At 44.5% G+C, this 27,935-nt stretch overlaps 1 protein-coding gene across 1 annotated transcript; it reads right to left on the bottom strand.

Annotated features, from left to right (window-relative positions):
- MXRA5 (matrix remodeling associated 5) lies at nucleotides 1-23,470 on the bottom strand. Its single transcript, XM_074153473.1, has 7 exons — nucleotides 23,271-23,470; nucleotides 16,071-16,286; nucleotides 13,572-13,701; nucleotides 12,862-13,252; nucleotides 5,686-10,689; nucleotides 4,145-5,045; nucleotides 1-2,705 (listed from the first exon to the last, which is right to left on the bottom strand). Exons 1-7 carry the CDS (start codon nucleotides 23,468-23,470, stop codon nucleotides 794-796), a joined length of 8,754 nt encoding a protein of 2,917 aa, XP_074009574.1. The 3' UTR covers nucleotides 1-793.
- Nucleotides 23,471-27,935: the final 4,465 nt, after the last annotated feature.

The following is a 27,935-nucleotide window of genomic DNA, read 5'->3' as shown; positions in this document are numbered from 1 at the left end:
GAAAATATTTTTTATTATAAAATGTACAGTATATTGACCTTAATATTATAAAACACTGTAATGTATCAGAGTCTTGTAAAGACCAATAATTTATAAAATGAGACCAAGTTCATTGTTACTCTTTCTAGTCTCATAGTCTTGATTTAAAAATATATATAAAATATATAATGAATGATTTGACTGTAGCATCCTTATTAGCTGGAAAAAGTTTGTTCATATGTTAAGGTAACTACTGTCTGCATTTATTTTTATTAAAATAGATCACTCATTTGCTAAGTTAGTCTTTGATTCTGAAGAGTTGATAGAAGAATGAACAGAAAGGTTAGTAATCATATTCTATAAGGCTAGATTACGTAAAAGTGCTGCAGGGTATAAAGAAAATTATGTTTTACTAAAGCACTTCTATCACTGCAGCTCATTTATTAAGAGTTAATACTTCTTTGGTACTTTTAAGGTGCTTGTTAAAACAAGGAATAGCTTTGGACTATTGACAAGAATAGAGTACGTTAGGTCTCAGATGCTATTGGATAGCATGAAAAACCACACTACACTGTCTTAACAATTTAAAGACCTTTTCCAACGTTAGTCTCCTCAATTTCAGTATGTCTACTGCCTCCTTTTATAGCAGGGACATATTACCATATTGAGTAAAAAAGCAATGCACTTTGCATGATAACAGGGGTTTTTTCTGCCCTCAGCCTTCCTGGCTTTGTTGCAAGCAGTGCTTTCCTTGTTGCACTTGCCTGGCAGTGATTTGAAGACTAGTATCCAACCAGAGGTATTTGTTTTAGTGTTAGAATATGTGTATGTATGTTGTTTTCGAATCACTGCCTAGTATATTTTTAGCAGTGCATTTATAGAAGCCCGCATCCCTTTGAGTAGTCTGCTGGATGACTAATGACCCCTGAGGGTGGAGGAATTTGTTTCCATACAAACGGGATTGAGCTCCTGTTGTCAGATGTGATTTGTCTGGAAGCTCCCATGTTATTTCTGCTTTAGGAATCCCAATAGCCATGCAGTTCAGTTTTACTGAATTTCCAGGCCTGGCATAGATGACGGGTGCTGGCTCACTGGTGATCCGGGGAGGATAGGCTATCACAATCACAGGCACGCTCATAACAGAAGTGCCATACTCTGTGGACACCTTGCACAGGTAAGTGCCCCTGTCAAATACAGAAGCCTCGCGCACTGTCAGTGAGCCATTCTCCAGCAAAGAGAAGCGACCCACAGCCTGCGGAGCATCCAGGACCATCCCATTGGGCAGCGTCCAGGAGATCTGCGTCCGCTGGTTTGGCTGGGTGATGCAATGGAGCTGCAGAGTCTCTCCATTGATGATGCTCACCAGGTTGTTGTACTGGTTGCTAATTTCTGGCCTGAGTCCCACCTTCAGGAAGACTACCCGTTCCACATAACCTCCTGGGTTTCTGGCTGTACAGCGGTAAGTCCCAGCATCCCCAGCGGAGAGGCTGCTGATGTGTAAGATCCCATCCCTCTTGTGGTAAAATCTGTGCAGACGGCTGCCACTCAGCACTTCAGTACCATTGGGAAGGATCCAGCTTGTGATGGGCTTGGGGTTCCCCTGAACTGAGCAGTTCAGATTGATGCTGTGCCCAGCAATGGCAGTGATCCTTTCATTGACAGGGTCTCTGAAGGAGGGTTTCTCCAAATTGTCTGTGATGAGGAGCTGCACAATCAGTCTCGCTTCCCCTCCTTCATTCCGTCCAATGCATATGAGCTGCACTGCATCTGTCTGCCTCACCTCTCTGATGTCCAAAGTACCATTGCGATGCACAGTGATCCTGTTCCCATAGTAGGGAGCTGGCAGGATTACTCCTTCTGGAAAAGCCCATAGGATCCGTGGAGCAGGGATGCCTTCAGCTTTGCAGTCAATAAGCTTCCGGCTATCCCTGATGGCTGTCTCTCTCACAGATGTTATTGCACTGAGATGACCATTGATTCTGGGAGGCTGAACGTTAACATGGATCCAGACAATTTTCCGATCTTCTCCAGCGCTGTTCCGTGCTACGCAAGTATAGTTACCGCTGTCAGATCTTTGGGCCTTTTGGATGAGGAGGGTGCCATCCCTGTAGACCTGGTATTTGTCAGATAGGGCAGGAATGGGCCTGTTGGTTGGGGAGAGCCAAGTCACCTTGGGAGTGGGTTCTCCTTTGGCTTCACATGCTACTGTCACAACATCACCATAGGGTACATTAATAATGACATACGTTTTGTTCCTGATAGTTGCAGGCTCGGCCACTACTTTGACCCGCACTTTCATCTCATCCTTCCCAATCTGGTTCTCAGCATAGCAGGTGTAATCCCCTTCCTCTCTCAGTCCAACATCATTGAAATACAGGGTTCCATTATTGAAGACCACATATCGCTTTGTCCGGCTGCCACTATCATCCGACTGCATGAAGGTATTAATCATGCTGCCGTCTGGCAGACCCCAGGAGATCTCAGGATTTGGCAGACCTGTGGCTACACAGTCAACTTTCAGGTCCCCTCCGTACTTGACCTTGTGGTTATTCTCGTTCTTATGTTCTATTTTTGCTGGTTTCATCATCACATTCACTTTGAGGACCACATAGTCATCCCCGATCTTATTGCGGGCCACACACAAATAGTCTCCTGCATCTTTATCTGTAACTGAATGGACAACCAAAGTCCCATTGCTGAATACTTTGATTCTAGTCTCCAGGCTACTGTAAAGAGAGAAAAAAGAACAGCACATGAGCTGCAAAATCACATTTTAGTTATTAGTTATTCAGTAAAACCTGGGGAAATAACCCAACAACTCAACAATACTGAAATAAAGGAGAGGAGCATTGCCATTGTTAGATAATTAGATGGTCTGAAATGTCGAAGATTTTCTCCACCAAAAACCAAATGGAAAAAAATAATTCTACTCACTTGTAACCAAGCAATTCTACTCTGTTACATTCAATGACTATAATGGAGTATTTGACCATTAAACAACCATTAAATACCAAATGGTAGCATTTTTTACTCTTCTGACTACCTGTACAGTACTCTCTAACATTCAAATACAGGACCTCTGAATTATATACACCTAGCACGTACAGGTTATGGGCCATAACTGTGGAGTCTGGCACTTGGGTCCTCAGCTGAAAACAAGTCAAGATGAGTAACTTCCTCTGACCTCAGGTAATCTCTAGAATGCCTACAAAGAAGCAAAATATTGCTAAGCTTTGAAATATGGGAAAAAATATTTTCAAGGTGCTAAAAAGCTGGTTTTCCTTTCCACTTCACTATGGAATTGGTGCACTGTGGTCAAAACTAATTTCCTTAGTAGCCCCAGCCTTCTCCCCAAAGATCTGCTGTATTTGAAAACCAACACACATTAAGATCATGAGAAAAATACTAGTATGAAAAATACTAGTATTTTGTTGCTATCACTATGAAGCATAAAATGAATTCTGGATTTTGTGCTATCTACCAGCTACCTAAATATATTTTCTTGTCAGTACAAAAAAAAATGATGACTACATTCAGCTATCAAGAAAGCAAGGATTTTAAGTTCAGTACATTTCTCATCTGTCTATAGTGCTCAAAGAGTGAGTAATGAATAATGGCTAGAGCAGAAATTATGTTTTCAGCAAAGTCTTAGATTTATTGTAGTTTTGGAGAAGTGATATTTTACTTGATATCGTGAACACAGGAGAAGATAATGTTTTAAGCATTTATATGCAACTGGGATTGCACAGACCTTATTGCATTTTAACATCATTGTATAAATAAATGTCACCTTGCAACCCATGCAGGCACCTGTGCAACTCTATACAAACTAGGCACACTGGAACAAGCAGTACATGAGTTGTATATCTTAACTTTTGCCACCGGACTTTTCACTACATTTACAAGTGGCTGTAAAAGACGGATAGTGGCAGTTTATCCTAAACACCTGAAGCTGACTTATCAAGAGTACTATTGTTTTCAAGGAAATTACGCTAAGTCATAACTTGGCTATGTTGTAATACAATTTCAAATTCTTCATTAAGGATTTGGGGCCTTATTGAAAATTCACAGAAGTCAAGAATGAAACTTGTACATGTAGGAATGGTCTTTTCTCTAAGTTCATGTAAACTGTAATTTAGCTGTGACACCTCAAATAGTAATTTACCTGTGTAGGGAATCAATCATCCTTTTGGAAGGCAACCTCCACAATATCCGAGGCCAGGGGTCACCAGAAGCACTACAGTCCAGATGGAGGACACTGCCGTATGTTACATCTGTCCTCAGAGGAGAGCTCCCAGTGATCTTAGCATTAGATGTATGCTTCTTTACATGGAGTTGTATTGTTCTCCTGGCAGCTCCCACCATGTTAGCAGCAATGCACTCGTAGGTCCCACTGTCCTTGGGGGAGATGTTGCGAATATAAAGAGTTCCATTGGGAAAAACAAATAAATTCCCATTGACAAACTGAGAAGGTCGGATTTGTGTGCCATCAAAGACCACCCAGCGGATGCTGGGAGAAGGTGCTGCTTTGGCAGTGCAGTGGATGTTTATACTGCTGCCAAGGGGCAAGGAAATGTTCTCTTGCTTATCCTGCTGGATGATGGGGGGTAAGGCTGCAATGTGCAGCCTCACCGCAATGCTGTCAGCTCCTGCAGCATTGCTTGCTACGCATTTGTAAACTCCTCGGTCTGAAAAAGTTGCTTGCTTGATAGATAGGGTTCGATTTTCGTGAAGCATTATCCTGCTTTCTGTGGTGGTGACTGTCTGCAAAATCTTCCTATCTGGGAAAATCCATGAAATATGTGGGCTTGGAGTCCCACTAGCCTGACATTCAATTGCTATGGTATCTCCGAAGTAGACCGTAACATCTCGATAGCGAGAAAGTAAAATTTTGGGCTGGTGGGCTACAACTGTGAGCACAATGATCACTTTATCTATACCATGCAGGTTCTGAGCTGTGCACAAATACTGTCCACGATCCTGAAGTTGAACATTTCGGATAAGGAGGGTACCGTTTTTCCATACTTCAAACCTTTGCAACCTGGTGTTGGCTGTCATTAGAGCTCCTGGGAAAGTGAGAGGAAAGAAAGAAACGGAAAGTCAAAGGGTTTAAGACATATATTGTTACACTGAAGAATTCGTATGTAAGATTTTAGATTTACTTAAAGCCAACTACAATTTTAGGTGGATCACATGACATCTTCTGACGCTCTCCATAGTTCAAACTAGTCTTTGTTTCTATTGCAGAACTAACCATACTAGCTTACAAGCCTGTACAGTGTGGCAACTTTTAAGGGCTTCATGCTTTAGGATTCCTCTTAAATCTTTATCCAATTTCTCCTTTCCATTTGCTTATGGAGATGACACACATCAGTACTTACGGCAGCTATGTTAACAAAACCATACTCACAAGCATCATCATAAATTCTAGCTGCTGTGAGTAATCAGAGTTGGCTGCTATTCTCCCTTCAAAAAATAAACTCATTAAACGGTAGAGATTTTCTTTTACTACAAGCAATACTGCAGTTATTTTTACTTGTAATGATTAGTTGCAGTTAGTCGCATTTTATCTATAAAGATTAAAAGACACAGAAATTATTCTTCAGTGTTTTGGACTATTCCTGCAATCATGTTGCATTTCTAGGCAACAACCCAAGTATTTGTACCCTTAACAAAACATGTAGAACATATTTTTCTGTGTCTTACCTGTAGAGACTTTTGTCCAAGTAATAAAAGGCTTGGGTTCCCCTACTGCATCACAAGGGATAAAAGCATCTGCTTCAGCAAGGATGGATATGCTCTGAGACCCTTTTGTGATAATTTTAGGTCTTTCTCCATGTATCCTGAAATTACTGGAAGACTGAATTACAGTTGAATTGTGGTGCATAATGCCTCCCACATAAGGCACAGATGGAACTTTTTGATGATGATGATGGACATTTTTAAAAGGATGAACTGTAGTGGGTATCTGTGGTTTTGTGCGCTGAGAGACGAAGGCTGAAGGGGTAATCTTCAAAATCGCCGGTGGTTGTGATGTGGTGGTTGTGGTGTGTAGCACTGGAGGCACTGGAATAGCTGTAGCTCTCTGCACTGTAATTCCATTAGGGGAAACCTGGGCAACCTTCTTCTCATTTGTGTCTTTTGGGACTAGCTGACTAGGGACGACTGGTTTAGGATGCATACCTAAGTGAGGGAATATCCTTGTTCTGTTGAAAAGGAATGGCATTCTGGAACTGGGATAATAGGGGACCCCTTGACTTGGCAGTTTCCCTGCTGTGCCTCTGTTATCTGGAACATAATTATTTCCAAAAAATCTTGAATTAATATTGTACCTGTTCTGACCCTGATTACTGAATTTACTTGCAGTAAATGGATTTGTTTTATGAAATGGAGAAGCTTGTGTTGGGGTAGTTGTTTCTCTCTGAGAGGCAGAAGATTTTTTGTCCTGGATAGTATGTGCTGCATATGCTGTTATCTCTGGTTTGTTTGTGTAGTGAAGAGGCTGATGTGTTATAAAATTGCGAAATGAACCTTGTGTTACAATATATGGAGGCTTCACTGTACCTCTTACTGGAACATTCTTTGGAGGCACAACAGGCAGTCTTTGGTTTAGGCTTGGTATCATTCCAGCAGGTGGATGGGGAAAGTTTGGCTTTAGCAGTAAACTGTTGTTTGACTTGCTAGTATACATCTCTTTGAATTGCTCCTCTTTTGACTGTATGCTAATTCTGTTCTGGCTAGAGGAAGGAGTAGGGTGTACATTCCATCTTGAGCTCACTATCATTTTGCTACCATCTGCTTCAACTTGTTTTGCTCCTGGGAACCTTTCTTGATTGAAGACATTACTTTCCTTGGAGGTATAATGAAGGGAAGGGTGTGCAGTGCTTGAAATGGAAGGGGGAAGAGTGACAAGCTTTATTCCATTTATAAAGGCAGTGGATGTAGTTGGAGGCTTTTCAGATGTCTGCAAAGTGGGATCATGATGAAATACATGTGACATAGCTTCCTTTTTATCCAAGGAAGATGGCTTTGTCCCAGTCTGAGAAGCAACAGATTTCTTTGTTTCTCTAAGAGGAAAAGTCTGAGTTTCTGTTGTGCTGAAGGAGGAGGACAAGGTAATCATCTCATATTGCTGAGGTGGCTCAGTTATTCCTGGTGTTTCTAAAGATACTGTGGACTTCCATGGCTCCTTTGAAACTGAGAGGTCCTTAAAAACTTCCACTGTGCCAACAGGAATACTTAAGTCAGTCATAGTGGGATATATCAGCTGGAATGTTCCAGAGGTTGTTTCATTAACCACAACTTCTGAGTCAAATATGATAGGCTCTTCTTGAGATTCTGGTTTTGGAGATAGTATCAAGCTGTTTGCATGCTCAGGAGAAGTTGTGCTCGATTGTTCTGCCTTACTATCCATAGTTTTAGAATCTGCTTTAATGCCCTTCTCCTCAGATATATTGTCTAATGAGTGGTATGTTGGCACTTCACTTTGCTCTGGTTTCAGAGGTGCACTTGACTCTTTTGTGGGAACTGTGTCATGTACAACATATGATGATAAAATCGTGATAGGTGCAGTCACTGGAAGTGCCGAGGTTTCAGGAGCAGTAGAGAGAGTCACATGTTTTGCTTCAGGAGGAGAAGCAGTAGGTCTAAAGAAGGAAGTTGTTACCACCTCTCTGTTTTTGGTAATTTTCTCTGAGACAATTGGATCAGTAACTAACGAAGGAGTGTATTCCATATGCTCCTCTTCCTTAGCCTGTATTTTGTCATTGTGTTTAAGATCAGGACTTTCAAGAGTTGCAGAAGAAGTTTTGGTCACAGCTTCAACTTCAGGTGTCCTTGGAACTACAGGCATTGCCTCTGTGGTTACAACAACATGGGGGAAAGACTTTGGTCTTTGTCGGATTCTGTTTGGCCTCAATCTCCTTCTCCCATATGGCCTTTTTCTAGCATGCTGAGTAACAAGTGAAGGCATGGTCTTTCTATGGGGAGTTGTTGTTGTGGCCACAGTGGTCAACCTACTGACAGAAGAAGCAGTTTTTATCCCCTCTGCTGTTATATGAAGAGCATTAGTACTTGGCAAAGTGAATCTGAGATCTGGTTTTGGAGTAGCCAGGTTACGGTGTTCTCCTCCCTGAAAACTCTCCACATAACTGCTGGACATGCTTTCTTGGGCACCTGTATTCCTGTGGGTCTCAGGTTCTTCCTTGCTCTGAACCCTGATGGGTGTGACAGCTGGAAAACTTGTACTTAAGTCTGCCATTTTTGTCTGACCTGTGGATACTTCTTTGTGCTGGTGTATCAAGTCATTGCTCTTTTCTGTAACAAGTGGGGAAACAGATGAAGAAATGGTAGTTTCAGAATCTGTTGGGATGATTTCACCCAACTGAGGTGTTAAAATTATGGTGTCAACACTCTTCTGGTCCACTTCATTTAACTTCACGCTTGTCTCCAAGACGCTATGAAGATCCACAGTCTGAGATTCAGCTAGGACAGTAGCATCAAGTGGTAGCTCAGCAAAAGCAGAATTTTCCTCTGATGGTGAAGTTACAGTTTTATCTACATTTTCTACTGTGAATGAACTGCTCTGAATATTAGGAACGTTTGTAACAATTTGTCTGGTTAGATGTTCTTCAGTGAGAGCACTGATGACCACAACTGAATCCCCAGTCCTGACATCAAGATGCTGATGGTCTTGGGGTTGCACAGTTGCAGGGACAGAAGTCAAATATAAACCCGATTCGGGGATTTCTACAGAGTATTTACTTGCAGGTGTTTCTAAAGCCCTGTGGTCAGAGAAGGATTCAGTTTCTGACCTTGTTAATACAGACTGGACTGAAAATGCTTTAGTGTTGTGGGAAACAGTGACTGAGAATGGCTCATCTTCACCCACAGGTGATGCATCAGCAGATGAATCTACCCCATCAGGTGCTGTCTCTGAAGGTGGAGGGCTGGCTACCGGATGAGGGTCTGGAGTAGTTTTCTGCAGGACTGATGCCAATGTAGTTGTTAAAGAAATGGTTGTAGCTGCTGTTGTTCTAGGAAGATTCTTCCCACGAACCTTTGCCAAAATGTCAGCCCAGTGTTGTGGATTAATCTGCTTGCTTGCCATATTAATTCTTCTTCGAGATTCAAATACTCTCCGGCCTTCTGCAACATTGCTGTCTTGGGTTCTATCAGTACTTTTCCAGATTTTCATTTTCCTTCTGCCTTTCTTTCCCTTTTTAATTTGAGCCTCTGGCACCTTGTCATTTTTCTGTTTAAAGGATATTTCCCGGTCTTTCAAGTGGTTCTTTCTTCGTGGAGACTCATCCATCACTCCTGCCCCTGATCCTTCTCCATCATCTATGACCCGCCCTCTTGGTTTTGACAAGCTTTTTGAGCTTGGGCGCTTTTTCAGTTTTATCCTTTTAAATGACCTGTCAGATACCATTTTATTTACTGTGACCCTTACAACAAACTGATCTGATCCCTGCTGGTTGACAGCCACACATCTGTAATGGCCACTATCACTGACGTGGCTTTTTGGAATAAACAAAGTACCATTGTCCAACATATATCCTTTTGAAGAGTTTGATAACTCATTAAGGACCTGGCTGTTTGGGAGAATCCAGCTCAACTGTGGCTCTGGGATAGCAACTGCTTTGCATGGCAAAACTATTGGATCTCCAACATTTTTTTCAACTCTAACTACATCTGAATCAGCTGCCTGAATAGCTGAAGGTTGTACGAGAAGTCTGTAAGCCATTATGTCCATATCATCTCTCACTTGGGCGACGCAGTGGTACAAACCACCATCAGTGTAACCCACTGCTTTGATTATTAGCTGGCCGCTACTAAGAATGGAAAACCTGCTGTCTTTCTGATTAAATGGTGCCTGCAGTTTAGTCCCATCTGGAAAGAGCCACTGAACAGAGGCGCTCTCAGAGGCTTTCACATTGCAGCTCAGCTGACACTCTGACCCTTCCACCACACTCTGTGCTGCCCTTGTGCTCTGGTTTTGCTCTATCATTACCCAGTTTCTCTGCTGTCTGGTGTCTTTGGTACGAATTGTCTGAGAAAACACAGTAAAAAAAGATAGCACCACTTTTTTCCCTGTACTCTGGCGCCTGTTTAATTGGATATTTATAAGAGGTTGCATCACCCAGGAAGGCTCAGACAGTATTTGAGCTTTTACACCTGTGTAGTAAAGAGCATCATAATCTGAGCCTTGCCTGTACTGATAGCTTATTTTAGGCTCTTTGCTGAGCATAAGTTCCCTCTCTAACTTGACAGGTACTTCACTGTAATAAGCTATAAGTTTCCATAATTTTTCATAGTTTTCTCGATTCATCGGACATTCAAAATCTAGTGAAACTGTTGCATTTATATCAATCTCCTGAGTCTGGATTTGATTCCACTGAATTTTCGTAGAGCCTGTTGGTTTTTTGATTTCACAGTTCAGATGGACTACATTGCCATGCTCGTCAGTCATATTTAGAGTAATGTTCCATGGAGAGGACTGAAGCTCTTCTAGAGGGATTTCATAACTGTCACCATCTTCTTCATCTTGGGTGCTGCTATTCTGCCTCAGTGAGGACTGAATAATAGGTTTCCTACAGGAAATATCTTTCAAGTTTAGAACGTCTTCTCTCTGCAGCTGTTTTGGGCTGTTGCACTTAGGACAGAGCTGTCCCCCCTCATAGGCTTTGTCCTTTTTGCATTTCAAAATGCCTGCAAGAAAAAAAAAAAAAAAAGAAAGGAAAAAAAAAAAGGGGGGGGAAAGGTAAGTTGAAGAACTCTGTTCTAGAGTTAGAGAACTCTCAAAATTGTGAAATGGGCCACATAAGGAACACTTTATGGCAATAACAAATATGGGAAGGCTTTTAAAATGGCATCTCTTTGTTTTCACAAACGAATGGGCGCCTGATTCTAAAACTGTCCACAATTTCATCTGACTTTAATGAAAAGATTGAACACTCCATCCTTCTGAAAATTAGATTCACTCCCTCTGAATAAAATGCCTAGAAATTGAAGTGTTCTGAGTAACATTTCGTAAGTGAGTAAAAAGCTATGCCGTGGCAAAAAGTCTGCATCTGTACAGTGACATTACACTAACTTGTGGATCTAAGATGAAGAGGACTGGGTCCTCAGCTTTCAAAAATGCAGCATTTACCTGAGAAATGCTGGACTTCCTCATTAAATAACCAAGGAAGCTTTTTATTTTTCTCTGTTCGTTAACCACAGTACTAGTTAACACACAAAACATTCTATTGTAGGTACCAAAATCTGCTGACTAGTTCCTGCACTTACAAGCTATTTGTCATCAGCACACAAAAAAAAGAGTGCCACTTCTTCCCTGACCTCTGAAATAACTGTAAACTCTGTAATGATAAAATATAAACTAAAACAGAAATTATAGTCTTGACTCCTCTTTTCTATCAATGCCAGAAAGACTCTGGTCTGCAAAATAACAGTTATAAATTTACTACATTTTTCTGCTCGCTAAAATGTCAAATGTCACTTTTTACATATTTAGTTTGGAAACATGTTGTAAATAAAACGTACTCCAGTTATTCTAGGAATAAGTGTCATGCTAAGCACTCCTGAGGAATGAGGGATCTTCGAATGAATTAACTATATATGAGTGGGTTATAAGGCAAAATTCTAGCAGAAGGGGAAAAAAGTGTCAAAAATTGTTATGATTTTTTAATTGAAAAATATATGTTTTGCCAGATAAGGATAAGGAAAGATAAGGAAAGCATGATTTATGACAGAACTGGCCCACAATCAACTTGGCAGTGGCCACACTGGTGATCTATGAAACAGCACTTTTATAACATTATCTGGACAGAACTTGCCAAGAAGTTAATGTTATAGCTATATAAAGATACAAAATCTGCATACATGAAAATGACATGGATAAATTCTTTTCTCTTCCCAAAAATCAGTACTGTTGTAGTGTAAAAAGGGAATCTAATTGAATAAAAATTGTAACAAGGCAACACGGTGCAAGGAAAGTTCGTTCATCTGTACTGTTATAACTTACAGTGCAACTTAAGTACACTTAACAGACATACTCATTTGGATCAAGGAGAATACATAAAGTTTTAAATTTTATTAAAGTTTAAGTTACCTAAATAAAAAAAAGCCCTCATTTAGTGTATTACTGATATAGAGGCATTATAAAACTGGTTTTGGGGTGGGTTTTTTGCTGCTAATACTTAGCTTCTGCACATGACCAGAACTATTTCAGCCTAAGCAGTGTAATACTTATCTCACATCTAAGCCTGAATGAAGACAGACCAGTTATTCCAGGAAAAAAAATGCAGGATTGTAAGTATTCTCTGAAACCACTTAAAATAGATTTGCTCCTTCATAAAAGGAATTTGTCGTCAATGAAGAAGCACAGATAGACATGAAGGATACATGAATATTACAAAACAGCCTTAAAGTTAATAGCATCAAAGTTAAATAAAGGACTCAGCTAGGAATTTTCAAACCTGATTTCCATTCCTTCCTTAGCCAAACATGTTCAAATCCAATGTTCCCGTCTTCCATGAGAGCATATAGTTACTAGCTCTGTTGGTTGCGGACAATGCCAGCCCTGAGTCAAAGGTGTACCACTGTGCAAAGAAACACTAACACGTTATAACCTATTTTCTTCCAGTTGTAAACTTTACTGGTACTTTTTCCATCTTGAATATAAAGGCTAATTCCTTTGTTGTCAAATATATATTTTTAGCTAGTGACACACAACTGCTTCTTCTTTACACTGCTTTTTAAACATTTATTGAATATTGCATTTATTGAATGGCAATGGAACATAGACATCATGTAAGTAATAATGCTCATCATGTTAGATTTTTTTCCTGTTCTGCACTACTATGGTATTTTTGCTCTTACCTCCAGAAACTTCATTCCATTCAAGGAGCCAGTTTAAGCTGCAGTCACAGGCCCATGGATTCCCGTGAAGGTAAAGATTCTCCAACAGCGGCATGCCTTGAAACATCCCTGCAGGCAAGGTCCTAAGACCATTTTCAGACAGGTATAGATGTCTTACTGTTGACAGTTTGAAATAATCAAGGACCATAAATGTTGAAAAGGTGTTGGGGTGAAGCTGCTGGAGCAAATTCCCTTCTAAGTGGACCAGTCTCAGAGAAGTTAATCCATTAAAAGCATTTGGATGAATAAACTCAATTCTGTTGTGGTCCATGTGCAGTCTCATTAAGCTTGAAAGCCCTTGGAGAGTTTGGCCCGTTATGACTTTCAATTTGTTATAACTAATTTTGAAAACCTAAAAAAAGGAATAGAAGAGATTAATTCTGGGTTTTGATCTAAATCCAAACAGAACAGCAAGCATGCAGAAGTTTTCCTTCCACGTTCAAATATCCTGTGCACCACTGAAAAATCATATCCTGGTCAAAGAGGGAGAATACAGCTGAATAGTATTTGGCATTACCAAGTATGACATAGGCAGTTAACAACTCTCAAATGTATTTGGGTAAAAAACGGTATCTTAATCCTAAGAAAGACACTATAAAACTCAGGTAATTTTGTCTTCTGCTATTCATCCAAGCTAGAATTTATGAAATTTAGGAAGACCTGAACAATACCTGTAGAGACACAAGATCTTTCAAAGCACCATTAGGTATATTCTGAATGTCATTTCCATGTATCATGAGCAATTCCAGTTTTGTAAGTCCTGCAAAGGAGTTTTCGTATATAGACTGTATACTGTTAAACCTGGAAAAAAAATCACATATGCAGTTACATTCTATGCACTGACCGTCATGGACTGCAAATGTAAAATTAGTATAACCTAACTTTCAGGAAAAATTGGAAGGATCTTAGTGCATTGTCAAAGGGCCAGAAGTTACTGAAACATTTTTACAAGGCCAAGTATACTTAGTCCATGTTTACATTAAGATTTCTTTTAACTCATTTTGTGGCATGTTAGCTATAACTTAGGAGTAAGAGTAATAAATAGGCATTTAAGTTCTAATAGCTGTCATTATGTTTTTCCATGCAGCTGAGTTTATGGAATGGTAATAAATTAATGGCCTGTAGCCAATCAATGATGCTATGGAGCCTGGCAAACTAGACAGGCTGAAGTGTTGCCAAAACAGCATCTAACAATAAATGAATAAAGATTTGGAGAGAGGACATTAAAAATGGATATCTCCCAAACAGCATGAGAAGCAGGAAGTCACATCCTGCTTCACTTACTGTTACAACATGTAATTGGCTACATCAGCTAATTACATAAGATCTAGGAATTGACCTTCCAATTATATAATTTGACCCTAGAAACTCCCTTTAGAGAAGGAATACAGAGAATCTACTTTTTGAAAACAATTCAATTTCACTTCAGACAAATAAATCAGGTTTTATTTGCCAACATGGAAGTCTTAAGTTTGGCGGCCTAGCCCTACATTCGGGTTTTCCATACATAGACTTAAAATTAAACGTATGAGCTAATCTCGGCATGAAGTCTCTAAATTAAGCTTTGAATTTTAAAAGATTTTTCCTATTTTTTACACTTTCTAGAAAGGAAGGGAAGAGGCAAGAAGAAATTAAAATACTTTGAATATGGAGGAAATACTTTAGATCCTCACCACGCTATCTATCAGAAGACTCTGAATTTTCTAAAAATTTAGACGACTGTTTTCATATTTTTATTTCTACTACAGATCTATTAGCCTTATAGCAGCCATCCTATTAAAATTCTTTATTTTAACATTAGCCTTTCTGAAAAATATGAACTTCTCTGAATAAAATTTTTTCCTAAATTATTTTCAATTACAAAAATAATCTTTACCTGCTAAATATATAGTATCTTAAAATAGAAAGCTTTCGCTCTTTTCCAAAGGGAAAGAAATGCAACAACAGATTGTTAGGACTCTTTCTTCCTGGCAAAGAGCACAACTCAGAGAATGTCATTTGTAGTGATAAAATACAAAGATAGGTAACGACTTCCATGCTAGCAGTATCAAATAATGTACTTTTATTAAAAAATAGCCGAAACGCCTAAGTAACTTGGAAGCCTACATCCCATTTTCAAAAGCAACTTAGGGATAGAATTTGCCATAGAATGTTTACATATGGGGGAAAGGTGACTGTGTATATGTATGGATTTGAATGTGGGAGAAGAGGGAGACATTTTTGACTCAAAAATGGCACAGAAGTACAGATTGCTGTAATACAGATTGACTGACTACAAGGGAATTTTGAGACTAACATTAGGCTTCAGATGGATAAAGTGCTGGTGGATAGACATTTTAACTACAGAGAAGAAAAAAAAAATATCAAGTTCCCTGTCAGTCATTGCATGATCAATCACAGCTATAGGTCTTGGGGTGGTCAGGCTGAGTTCCTACCAGGTAGTGATGCAACCCTGATATCAAGCAGAAGAGGACTCCGACTCTCATACCATGCCACATCACATAATGACCCTACGCAGAACTTTTGTGATAGACAGCCTGCCAACTATCCCTGCCTTCTCATCTCACAGTCTGACAGATAGATGTGAGCTGGCAATACCCTGGCAGAGGAAAGTGAGTTGGAGCCTGAGCAATCTCTCCCCAAAACATTGATGTCTGCTTATATTGCGCTTAAGTTCCTTGAAAAAAAAAAAAATACTGCTAAGGTAATGGAATAACTTTGCTTCTAATGTATTGTTTTAAGATATGCTGTATTTCATTGTTCTCCAAAATGCTACCTGGCTACACTATAGAATTTCAGTCCTACTGTATTTTTTTACATTACATATAAAACTCAACATTTAGTAGAAATCCCATAGTAGGTTTAATTCAATATAGTTTTTTATACACTGCAAAAGACTAGAGGTAGTATTTGCCAAGAACTGACATCGTGATATAAATGTTTATTTGAAAATAATAGTAACTTTTCTTTGAAACATGAGGGATACACTAAAACTTTCTCCATGACAGTAACTGCCGTGTTTGAAACACAACGCCTGAAAGTAACCACCCACCTCTGCAATTCTACTTAAAAAGCACATGCTGAGATCCCGGTGTGCCGCACGTGCGTCCGGCATGCCGGGATTCCACACCGAGACCGTAAAACGTTTTGCCGCAAACCGCCATACGAACCCAAAATTGATCCTTTCCACATGTTTCGAAATCCTGGCCGGCACGGCTGCCAAGGAGCGAAAGGTGCAGTGGACTTCGGTGGGGAGGTAGCAGGCGCAGGGCTGGGGACAGGCCCGGGCGGCCGGCGGCAGCCCCAGCCCCAGCATCAGCACCACGGAGAGCGCCCCCGCCGCCGCCCGCGCCCCCATCGCGTCGCCTCCCCTCCACTGGCTCCTCCTGGGTCGTCCGGGGGGAAACAGCGGGAGTGGGAAGAGGGTGGGGGAAGAAAGAGAGAAGAAACGGTGATTTTGTCATCCTCTGAAAAAGCTTTATGGACCTAGCGATGCTCTGCAGCATCCCAGAAGGCCTGCAGACAATCAAGGAAAAGTTCAGTCGGAAAGAGGTTTCTTCCAAGCAATTTGCTACTTCAAAGTTAACCTCCCCCCTAATTCACTTCAGTACCTATTTTACTAAACTTACGCTGTCTCCTTATGGCTGTAAATTTTTAGGTTGGCTCTAAACACCAAGGGTAGTACTCGCCTTACCTAAAAATTAGAAAACTTCAAGGGTAGGATCTAGTTCAAGCAAATTGCCATGGCTCCCTCTACAGTCAATGAAAGAAAAAAAGCTACGCATATTGACTTGAATAAAATCAGGTATCTACCTAATCAGATACCTAGAAATAGTACAAATCAGCCTCATTAGGACCCTAATTACCTAACTCACCGAGCCTAGCTGCCAAATTTTTAGACAAGCTACTAACTTCCAGGAAGGTAAAATGTGGCTGAATGAATCCCATTCACTATGTATATGGGAAATGGTATCACTAGGAGAGAATGTGAGTGAAAGAAAGAATTGGTTGGCCATAGATCTGGACTCTGACATCCTTTGCCACGCATTACTGTGTGATGTTGGATGTGCTCTTACATTGCAATCTTAACCGAACAGGAGCTACGAATGATCGGAATTGCTAAAATTTGACAATTTATTTAGAAGCATAAGCACAGACCTCAGAGGAAATGTAAGCAAGGAAGTTTTTATTTATTAACTTGCCACATCTATCAACGCTCAAGTTGAGATTTTCAGAACCGTGTGTCTAGACCCGTGGAGAGTCATTTAAAGATGCACACTGTGCTAGAGCAGACAAGAAAACACAACTGTTATTGACCTTGAGCACTAATAATTTCTGAAAATAAAATGATTTATGTAGATGTCTAATTACAGATTAAGCAGTCTTATTCTGGAGAAATGAGTTTGAAATATCCCTATTCTTATCCCTACCACCAGAAGAATTTGAGCTCTTCAGATTACAGCCATACAAGAATGCAGGCTACTATTAGTAGCAGAAATTTAGTATTCCTGCTCTTGTGTAACTGTGTGACAACGATGGAAAGTCTTTCAGTTCTACTAGGTATTATTAGTTCCATTAGTTGTTGCTTTTAGTATAAAAGTCAGATTTTCTCAGATCTGCTAGCAACCAGACACACTTTTTTTTTTTTTTCCGAAGACCATCATGTGCAAGCCATTACAGTTCAAAGGAGAGGCTCATCGGGACGAAGAGCTTTCTCAAATATCTGTGGTCAAGTTAATGAGACATTTACCATTCTTTGCAAGACAAACAGCTTTTAATTTAAGAATATTCAGGTGTTGTTTTCCTTCACAGAATCACAGAATCACAGAATCACAGAGGTTGGAAGGGACCTTTTAAGATCATCTAGTCCAACCAATGAAAAAAAAAAAAAAAAAAAAAAAAAAAAAAAAAAAAAACCAAACAAACACAACACAAAAAAACAAAAACAAAAACCACCACACACGCAACCCACACACACACCACCACACCACCCAACACTAATCCATATTCCCAAGCACTATGTCAACTCCTCTCTTGAATACCTCCAGGGATGGTGCCTCAACCACCTCCCTGGGCAGCCCATTCCAATGCCTGACAACCCTTTCAGTAAAGAAATATTTCCTAATATCTAACCTGAACTTCCCCTGGCACAACTTGAGGCCATTGCCTCTTGTCCTATCATCTGTAACTTGGGAGAAGAGACCGACCCCCGCCTCTCTACAGCCTCCTTTCAGGTACTTGTAGAGAGCAATAAGGTCTCCCCTCAGTCTCCTCTTCCCCAGACTGAACAACCCCAGCTCCCTCAGCCTCTCTTCGTAAGACTTGTGCTCCAGACCCCTCACCAGCTTCGTTGCCCTTCTCTGGACCTGCTCCAGCACCTCAATGTCTTTCCTGTGGTAGGGGGCCCAAAGCTGGACGCAGTACTCGAGGTGGGGTCTCACCAGTGCCGAGTACAGGGGGACGATCACCTCTCGGGTCCTACTCACTACACTGTTCTTGATACAGGCCAGGATGCTGTTGGCCTTTTTGGCCACCTGGGCACACTGCTGGCTCATGTTCAGCCTGCTGTCGACCAACACCCCCAGGTCCTTTTCTGCCAGGCAGCTCTCCAGCCATTCTTCCCCAAGCCTGTAGCGCTGCCTGGGGTTGCTGTGACCCAAGTGCAGGACCCGGCACTTGGCCTTATTGAACCTCATCCCGTTGGTCTCAGCCCATCGATCCAGCCTGTCTAGATCCCTCTGCAAAGCCTCTCTACCCTCCAGCAGATCAACACTGCCACCCAGCTTGGTGTCGTCTGCAAATTTGCTGAGGGTGCTTTCGATCCCCTCGTCCAGATCATTGATAAAGATGTTGAAGAGAACCGGCCCCAGTACCGAGCCCTGTGGGACACCACTCGTGACCGGTCGCCAACTGGACTTCATTCCATTCACCACCACTCTCTGGGCCCGGCCCTCCAGCCAGTTTTTAACCCAGCGGAGAGTATACCCATCTAAGCCATGAGCATCCAGTTTCTCCAGCAGGATACTGTGGGACACTGTATCAAAGGCCTTGCTAAAGTCTAGGTAGATAACATCCACAGCCTTTCCTTCATCCACCAAGCGAGTCACTTTGTCATAGAAGGAGATCAGGTTTGTCAAGCAGGACCTGCCCCTTGTGAACCCATGCTGGCTGGGCCTGATCACCTGGGCATCCTTCATGTGTTGCATAATGGCACTCAGGATGATTTGTTCCATCACCTTCCCAGGCACCGAGGTCAGACTGACAGGCCTGTAGTTCCCTGGATCATCCTTCCGACCCTTCTTGTGGATGGGCATCACATTTGCTAGGCGCCAGTCGGCTGGGACCTCCCCAGTTTGCCACGACTGTTGGTAGATGATGGAAAGTGGCTCTGCAAGCACTTCTGCCAGCTCCCTCAGAACCCTCGGGTGAATCCCATCTGGGCCCATAGACTTGTTTATGTCGAGGTTATGGAGCAAGTCCCTCACCATCTCCCTTAGAATTACGGGGGCTTCGTCCTGCTCCCCGCCCCTAACTGCTAGCTCAGGGGTCTGGGTACTCGGGGGACACCCTACTCCACTGCTAAAGACCGAGGCAAAGAAGGTATTCAGTACCTCAGCCTTCTCCTCATCCTTTGTCACTATGTTACCTTCCATATCCAGGAGAGAGTGGAGGTTCTCCCGAGTCCTCCTCTTGCTATTAATATATTTATAGAAATTCTTTTTATTGTTTTTAACATCCAGGGCCAGGTTCAGTTCTAGCTGAGCTTTGGCCTTTCTAATCTTTTCCCTGCATAACTTTACTACACGTTTGTAATCTTCCTGAGTCGCCTGTCCTTTTTTCCAAAGGACATAAACTTTCCTTTTTTCCCTGAGCTGTGACCTTAACTCTTTGTTCAGCCAGGCCGGTCTCTTCCCTCGACAGCTCGCTTTCCTGCGCACAGGGACAGCCTGCTCCTGTGCTTTTAGGACTTCTTCCTTGAAAAGTGTCCAGCCTTCCTGGACTCCTTTGCCCTTCAGGGCTGCCTCCCAAGGGACTCTGTCAAGCAGACTTTTGAAAAGACCAAAGTCTGCCCTCCGGAAGTCCATGATGGCAGTCCTGCTGGTTCCCCTTCTTGCTTCCCTGAGAATCAGAAACTCTATCATTTCATGATCACTGTACCCCAGACGGCCTCCAACTGTTACATCCCCCACAAGTTCCTCTCTGTTTGCAAACAGCAGATCAAGTAGCGCTCCTTCCCTAGTTGGCTCACTCACCAGCTGTGTCAGGAAGTTATCCCCAACACACTCCAGGAATCTCCTAGACTGTTCCCTCTCAGCTGTATGGAGTGCCCAGCTGATATCTGGTAGGTTGAAGTCACCCACCAGGACAAGTGCAAGTGATCTCGAGACACCTGCTAGCTGCTTATAGAACATTTCATCAACCTCTGCATCCTGGTTGGGTGGTCTGTAATAGACTCCCACCACAATATCAGCCTTGCTGGTCCTCCCCTTGATTCGTACCCACAGGCACTCAACTCTACTATTACCCTCATTTATCTCCACACATTCATATTCCTCCCTAACATACAGGGCCACTCCTCCTCCTCTCCTTCCTTGCCTGTCCCTTCTGAAGAGCTTGTAGCCATCCATTGCAGCACTCCAGTCATTCGATTCATCCCACCACGTTTCCGTGATGGCAACTACATCATAGCTTTCATGCCGTACAATGGCTTCCAGCTCCTCCTGTTTGTTGCCCATACTACGTGCATTTGTGTAAATGCACTTTAGCTGGGCTAGTTTTCTTGCCATTTTTATGGGGGGGTGAGGCCCAACACCTCCCTGACCATGCTCAGACCCTTCTGTGGTATCCAGCCTATCACTGTCCCTCATGTCATTACCACATGGGTTACCATCCTCCACCTCTGCTGAGGCAACAGGCCACAAGACCTTGCTAGCACTTTTACCCATCGGCACTGGTAATCTGCTCCCAGGCTCCTCCTTAGTAATCCTGCTTTCATCCCCATCCCCCTTCAACCCTAGTTTAAAGCCCTTTCAATGAGCCCTGCTAATTCTTGTCCTAATATTCCTCTTTCCCTTTGGGTAAGGCTTGCCCTACCAGTTGCCACCAGGTCTAATGTCCTATAGAACATCCCATGATGAAAGAAACCAAAGTTCTGACGGTGACACCAGCCTTGGAGCCAAGAGTTAATCTGCTGGCTCTTCCTATTTATACCCTCATCAATCCCTGCAAGTAATGGGATGGAGGAGAACACAATTTGTGCTCCTGATCCCTTAACCAGCTGTCCAAGGGCCCTAAAGTCTTTCTTCAGGGCCCTTGGACTACTGTTAGCTACCTGATCCCTGCCTACTTGAAATACCAATAATGGATAGTAATCCGAGGGGCGGACCAGGGCAGGGAGATTTTTCTTTATATCCTTAATCCTGGCCCCAGGGAGGCAGCAGACTTCTCTGTGGGAAGGATCCGGTCTGCAAATGGGGCCTTCTGTTCCCCGCAAAAGAGAGTCACCCACCACAATTACCTTCCTCTTTTTTTTTGTTGCTGAAGTCCGAAGGCGTGGGGGTGGCTGGCTGACTCTGGGTAGTTCACTGTCTAAATCCTTGTCCCTATCCTCGTATGCCTGGCCCTCGACTTCCAAAGCACCGTACCTATTTTGTAGGTGCAACTGGGAAGGTGACGGGGGCTGGCAGGAGTTTTGCTTGCCCTTCCGAGGAGGGACCTGCCTCCATTCCTCATTGTCCCTTAGGTTCCTTTCTTCTGCCTGGTGACAAGCAGAAGGGAGATCATCCACATCCTGCAGAGCCTCTGCCCCACTCCTACGCCTCAGTGTACGGCTCCACCAATCTATTTCGCTTTCACTGTCTCTAATACTTCTAAGTCTATCCACCTCTTCCTTCAGTTCAACCACCTGCCTGAGTAGGTGGTTTATTTGATCACACCGCACACATGCGGTGTCTCTGGCTCCATTAGGAACACATGCCAGGCTGAGGCATTCACTGCAGCTGGAGACCTGCACAGACACGTGTTTTTGTGGGACCTCCGTCTGAGTTTCCACATTCTTCCTTGTGGGGCATTTTGCACGTGTTGGGGCCATGTTCTTGTCTAGAGCCACGAGGGGATCGACAACTGATGGCTGCTCCCACCCGCTGTGCGCTCGTGCGCTAATATATTTGCCCTTGCTCTCACGCGCACCCGGCAGGCGCTCTGACTCTGCTGCGGCTGGCTGCCGCTGTCGCTGTCCGCGTGGTCTGGGCGAAGCTCGCGCTATGGCCGCTTTTAAGTTTGCCGCGGCTCGCCCGGCCCGCCCCCAGACACGTCAGCCTCTCGCTCCCTCTCGCGATTCCCGAGTCCTTTCGGGCCTCTCCGCCTTCCCTCGGCCTCTCCGTCTCCGGGAAGCCCCCTCTAGCTCGAGTTTAAAGCTGCAGCACTCACCGCTGCCGCTGTCGCTGTCCGCGTGGTCATGTTCTCTTTAATGAAAGCTCCCTCTAAAAAACCATCCTGCCCATTTTGAGGGGGCATACCGCGTTTCCTTACAGGAGGTGCTCGCCGAGGTTACAAGGAAATGGCAGTGATTTGTGAGGGGCTGGGGAGGAGGAGGAGGCCAGGGGGGGCTTACCCGTGATTTGCCCGGGTGAGGCACAACGGTGGCCGAGCGCAGGGCCTTCCACACCCTGGCCCAGGCTGCTTTGGCAGGAGAAACCCCAGGACCCGCGGGGCCCGGAGCGAGGCCGCACCCTCTCAGCGCCGCCCCGCCGCCCGGGGGCGCCCTCCAGCGCCTGCCCCGCCCCCTTCATTGGCCGTCTCCACCGCCGCCGCGCAGCGGGTCACCCAATGGGCTGCGGCTCCGCCACCGCCGCCGGGGCGCGGCTGCGGGGGGTTGGGCAGGAGCCAGCAGGGAGGCGGGGCTTGGCGCGGAGCCTCGGGCCGCCGCGGCGCTGCCCCCACGGCGGGGACCGCGCCCGCCCCGCAGGGAAGTTTTGCGTGGGGGGGACCGGGCGGGACACGGGGGGAGTCCTGCTGCTCCGCCCGCCGCCCCGCGGCCATGGAGGAGGGGGATGAAGGAGGAGGAGGCGCGGTTCGTTTCCCCCCCCCCCTCCCCCCCGACCCCCGCCCCGGCCCGCGTTTTTTTTGACCGTACTGGAGGGGCAGATGCTTCCCATTAGGGAAGAATGTCCCCGCCGGGCTGCGCGACGGGAGCGGACGGGCTGAGGAGCGGGCGCTGGCATGGGCCGACCGCCGCCAGCCCGGCAGCCGCGCCGCTCCCCTCCTCCTCCTCCCGCACCGAGCCGCCGGGGACGCCCACACCCCTCAACCCCCCACCCCGTCCCAACCGGGCCCGAGCCGTCGCCGCTGGCCGCCCTCGGGCTCCTTACCTGCAGCCGGGTGCGGCGGTCTCAGCAGGCGCTGCCCGCCGCTCCCATGCCCCCGGGGGGCTACGGGCGGCCAGCGGCGCGGGTCGGCGGGGCGGGCGGCCGGCGGCTACCTGGCTCCCGGCCGACCCTCCGGCACCGGCTGGCCGAGGCTCATCGCCGCCCGCGGCGGCCCGCCTCGACACGGCCTTAGGGCTCCTCATCGCCCGTCATCCTGCGGGATCCGCCGCCCTGCGTGTGTCCCCCCGAATAAGCATAAGCGATGCGCGACGGCCAGGCAGGACACCGTCTGCGGTGTTTGTTTTTTAAATTGCCGTTAGTTTCTCTGAGCGCTCGCCTCCTGCGGGAGCCCCGAGACCCCGCGGAAAGCCGGGGCACCGCGACCCCTCAGCCCCAGCGGGAGCCGAACGCGTCGCTCCGGGCGCTGCGGGATCTCCGTGGGCGAGCGGACGAGAAGGCGATGCCGGCGGCTCCCCGCCGCTTGCCGGGCTGCCTGGGCTCGCAGCTCCCGCGGCGGCAGCCTCCCGCCGCCCTCCGAGGCATGGGGAAGGAGGGGCGCGGGGTGCCGAGGCGCCGCGCTCCGCCGCTCCGCCTGCCCGCGCCGGGCGCTGTGCCGGGGGAGGGCGCGGCGGAGCGGCTCCTCTTGCGGGGTGGGCGGCCCCTCCACGGGGAGGTGGGGGGGGGGCGGGGGGCTGCGGGCGGGCCCGCACCGGGGGGCGGGGGGGAATGGGGGTAGGAGGTGGGCGCCGGAGCCCGGGGAGGGGTGCCGCGGGAGCTGCGGCCGCAGCTGGGTAGGTGGAGTTCACGCCTGGGTCCGGGACCTGAAGCCCACGGAAGGTCCGTTGCTGGGACCTGGGCGGGTCCAGCACTACTGGAATGCTGAGATGAGCAGCTCTCCGCGTTGTGCACTCGCACACGCGCGCACACACACACGCACAGAATCCAGCATATAGAGGGAGTGTAGCGATAGGACGAGGGGTAACGGTTTTAAACTGAAAGAGGGCAGATTTAGATTAGACACTAGGAAGAAGTTCGTTACTGTGAGGGTGGTGAGACACTGGAACAGGTTGCCCAGAGAAGTTATGGATGGCCCTTCCCTGGAGGTGTTCAGGGCCAGGCTGAGTAATTGAGTAATTTGTTCTAACGGGAGGTGTTCCTGCCCGTGGCAGGGGCCTGGAACTAGATGATCTTCAAGGTCCCTTCCAACTCTAATCATTCTATGATTCTATGATATAATCCCAAAACTGAACCAGTCGGTCTGGATTTCTTATTATTCTCATAGTGATATAGGTGTCCCATCACAACACAAAGAACCAACCTCATCATGATCGTTAGAGCGTACTGGCGCAATACTGCTGCAGAGACCCTTATCCAGTCTGTATGTGAGAACTTGATCTCCTGCATCTTACTTGAGGAGACCCACTCAAATAAATGGAGAGGCAATGACAACGATACAGGAAAAAGTAGCAACCACTAACAGCATGAACCAGACTGAATGTAGACTTGGTCATGAATTGACTTCTACCTTTAAAATCCAGCAGAAAAGTGAACTTCAATTTCATAGAATCATAGAGTTTGGGTTGGAAGGGATCTTAGAGATCATCCTGTTCAAAACCCCCTGCCATGGCCACGGCCACCTCTCACTAGACCAGGTTGCTCACAGAGTATTATTTAGAATCATTAGCATCATTAAATCGTCAATATTTAGAAGAATTTAGTTGAATTTAGAATCATTAAATCATTAACATTCCTCTCCCCAATTTCCGTCCTGTATTAGCAATTTTTTCAGTACACGAAAGTAAACTTACTTCTGGTCCAGTGAAAAATGCAACATTCAAATGTATCACAGAAGACCATGTACTATCATCTACTTAGTTCCACTGTGTGGTTTTTGGATACACACAATTTTCTGTTCTCTAGATAGCTGATGTGTCAGTTACCCTCGTTTGTTCTAGAAAAGCAAAGAACTTAGTCTTTCAAGACACAAAAGAGTTGCAGAAATCAGTATAGATGCATCTTAAGCCATAAGAATCCCTCTGAGTTTTGGCGTGAAGCTTTCAAATTCTGATTTCCAGGTAAGTAAATATAGCGAATGGCATTACATTCTAGACTGTAAAGCTGTGGCAAGTGTATCATCACCAAACTTACAGAAGGAATTGATATATGAGTTAATGAACCATTTTTGGCTTTGAAACCTGTAAAAAGTGTGATTATCAAAAAGTGTGAGTGTAGGAAACTTCTTCAACTGTTAGTGATAAGCTGGTGTTGGCATCAGAATCTGGACAAGTCATATCTTCAAAATGCACCGTGAAAGATTCACTTTATGAAATAAACTTATTTCCATGGTGTTAGCTGCAGAACTTCTTTTTTGTCATCGTGTAATCCTGGTGGGCAGCTCAGCCCAACCCGGGCGTTCGGTCACTGCCCCACAGTCGAATGTGGGAGAGAATCTGAAGGGCAAAAGTGACAATCTCGTGGGTTGAGATAAAGACAGGTAAAGGAAATAGGTAAATATTTCCTTTAGGAAAAGGAAATATTTAGGTAAATAAATAGGTAAAGGAAAAGCCATGTGCACAAGCAGAGCAATACAAGGAATTAATTCCCTGCTTCCCATCAGCAGGCAGGTGCTCAGCCACCTTCAGGAAAGCAGGGCTCCACCGCGTGTAACGGTTACTTGGGAAGACAAATACCATCAGTCCAAATGTCCTTCCTTCTTCCCTCCAGCTTTTATTGCTGAGCATGACATCATATGGTATGGAATATCCCTTTGGTCAGTTGTGATCAGCTATCCTGGCTGTGTCCCTTGCCAACTTCTTGTGCACCCCCAGCCTACTCGTTGATGGGGTGGTGTGAGGAGCAGAAAAGGCCTTGACTCTGTGTAAGCCCTGCTCAGCAATAGATAAAACATCCCTGTGTTACCAACACTGTTTTGGTCACAAATTCAAAACACAGCACCATACAGGCTGCTACGAAAAACGTTATCTCCACCCCTTCCAAAACCAGTAAGCAACCTGGTCTAGTGGCAGGTGTCCCTGACTGTGGCAGGAGGGGTTGGAACTCGATGATCATTAAGGTCCCTTCCAACCCAAACCTTTCTGTGATTCTATGATTCCATGTTCATTCTGAAAATTAGTGAAATTCAAATAAATCACAAGGCCAAGCAGAAGTAGAAATCTGCACTAGAACTGGGGAAAAAAGGTGCAGAAATCCAGATCGCTAGGTCTATACAGTAAATTCTTCATTACTTGGAGTTTGAAATTTGAGAAAAGATATAATTCAAAAAGATGTGCTAAAGTTTGAGAGCAAGTTTTTAAACTATATTATAAATTATTACAGTGACATTTTAAAATAGCATCACTAACATGATGTTCACTATCTTCAATGTAAATAATTTTTCAGACAAGCAAATATCAATACCAAACCATATTGTTGTATCAACTGTGTATTAACAGTAAATGCATCAACATTTCATGAGGTAAAACCACACTACTTTGACAATAAAGTCCATCCAGCTCTATTATATGTTTACCTTATTCCAAAGTTTTACAATTTTTTTTTTATGGAATCCATTTGAATCCAGTTATGAAATTATGGGAATGACACGTATTAAGGACAGGGAATTTTTTAATTGATGTGTAGCAGATACAATTAGGGACTTAGCAGTAAGGTTGTCCATGATAGGGAACTTGTAGATGCTACATAGGCCTGGGCAGCTCTGTGGCCCCAATATTTTTTATAGTTTGAGGTTTCAGTTATATTTCAACAAGAGACATTTACTGGTATCTAGATTGACAGCTGTTGTACATCAGTATAATTTCTCTGATGTCAATCAAGTGATGCAAGATTGTCTGGTAGCTGTTGTAGTGAATGGTTGGAAAACCTCTTTATAACTTTATAAACCTCTTTATAAACTCTAGTTATGCTGGTTGAAGTTTTGATGCAGTGGGTAAGGACAGGCAAAGCAAATAAATGGTGAAGATAATCATCCATGCCACTGATATGTGCCATTCTAGTTGCGGTACCTGCTGCTTACACAGTGTTTGCAAAGTGACAGGAAAATGCCTCAAAAGATCAAGGGAAGTAAAGCTGAGTTACCAGACAACTGTAGGGAGCACCAGGGGAGTTGCTGATACAGCCATTTCTGAAAGATAGCCCCAAGGTAAAAGGCTATTCACATGAACAAGAATCTGTCTGTTGTAAGAGGGTGACGGCAGCAACTAATTACATGCTTTTGGACAAGACTAGGAGGCAATGAAGGGTAAATCAAGGATGACAGTTTGAGAAAGGGTGTTATTAGACAGCTGTCTTTCTTATTTTCACTGTCCTTCACTTACTGTGAAATGCTGTGACAGTTCAGATCAGCAGTGTTTGAGGGAAACTTCCATCAGTATCACTACCCTTCCACTACCTTAAGTATCAGTTACAGCCTCCGAAGTTACCTTCTCCTCTTGACCCAATGCCAAAGTAGGGTGTTGGTAACCTACTGTAGCACCGATGCTCTCTCAGGAACAAAGTTTTGGGTTTTCTAGAAACCAGTTCTCTTGCCTAAGTATTTTTGACAGTTTGGACCAAGGAACCCAAATCAAAGACTGAAACAAAGCATTAGCAAGTTATGCAATAGCAGTTTGTAAGGAACGCATGTATACCGTGAGGCAATGGTGGCCTGCA

Source organism: Numenius arquata, chromosome 1 (genome assembly GCF_964106895.1).
Source record: "Numenius arquata chromosome 1, bNumArq3.hap1.1, whole genome shotgun sequence".
In the NCBI taxonomy this organism is placed as follows: domain Eukaryota; kingdom Metazoa; phylum Chordata; class Aves; order Charadriiformes; family Scolopacidae; genus Numenius; species Numenius arquata.
This window is presented reverse-complemented; position numbering and strand designations above follow the sequence as displayed.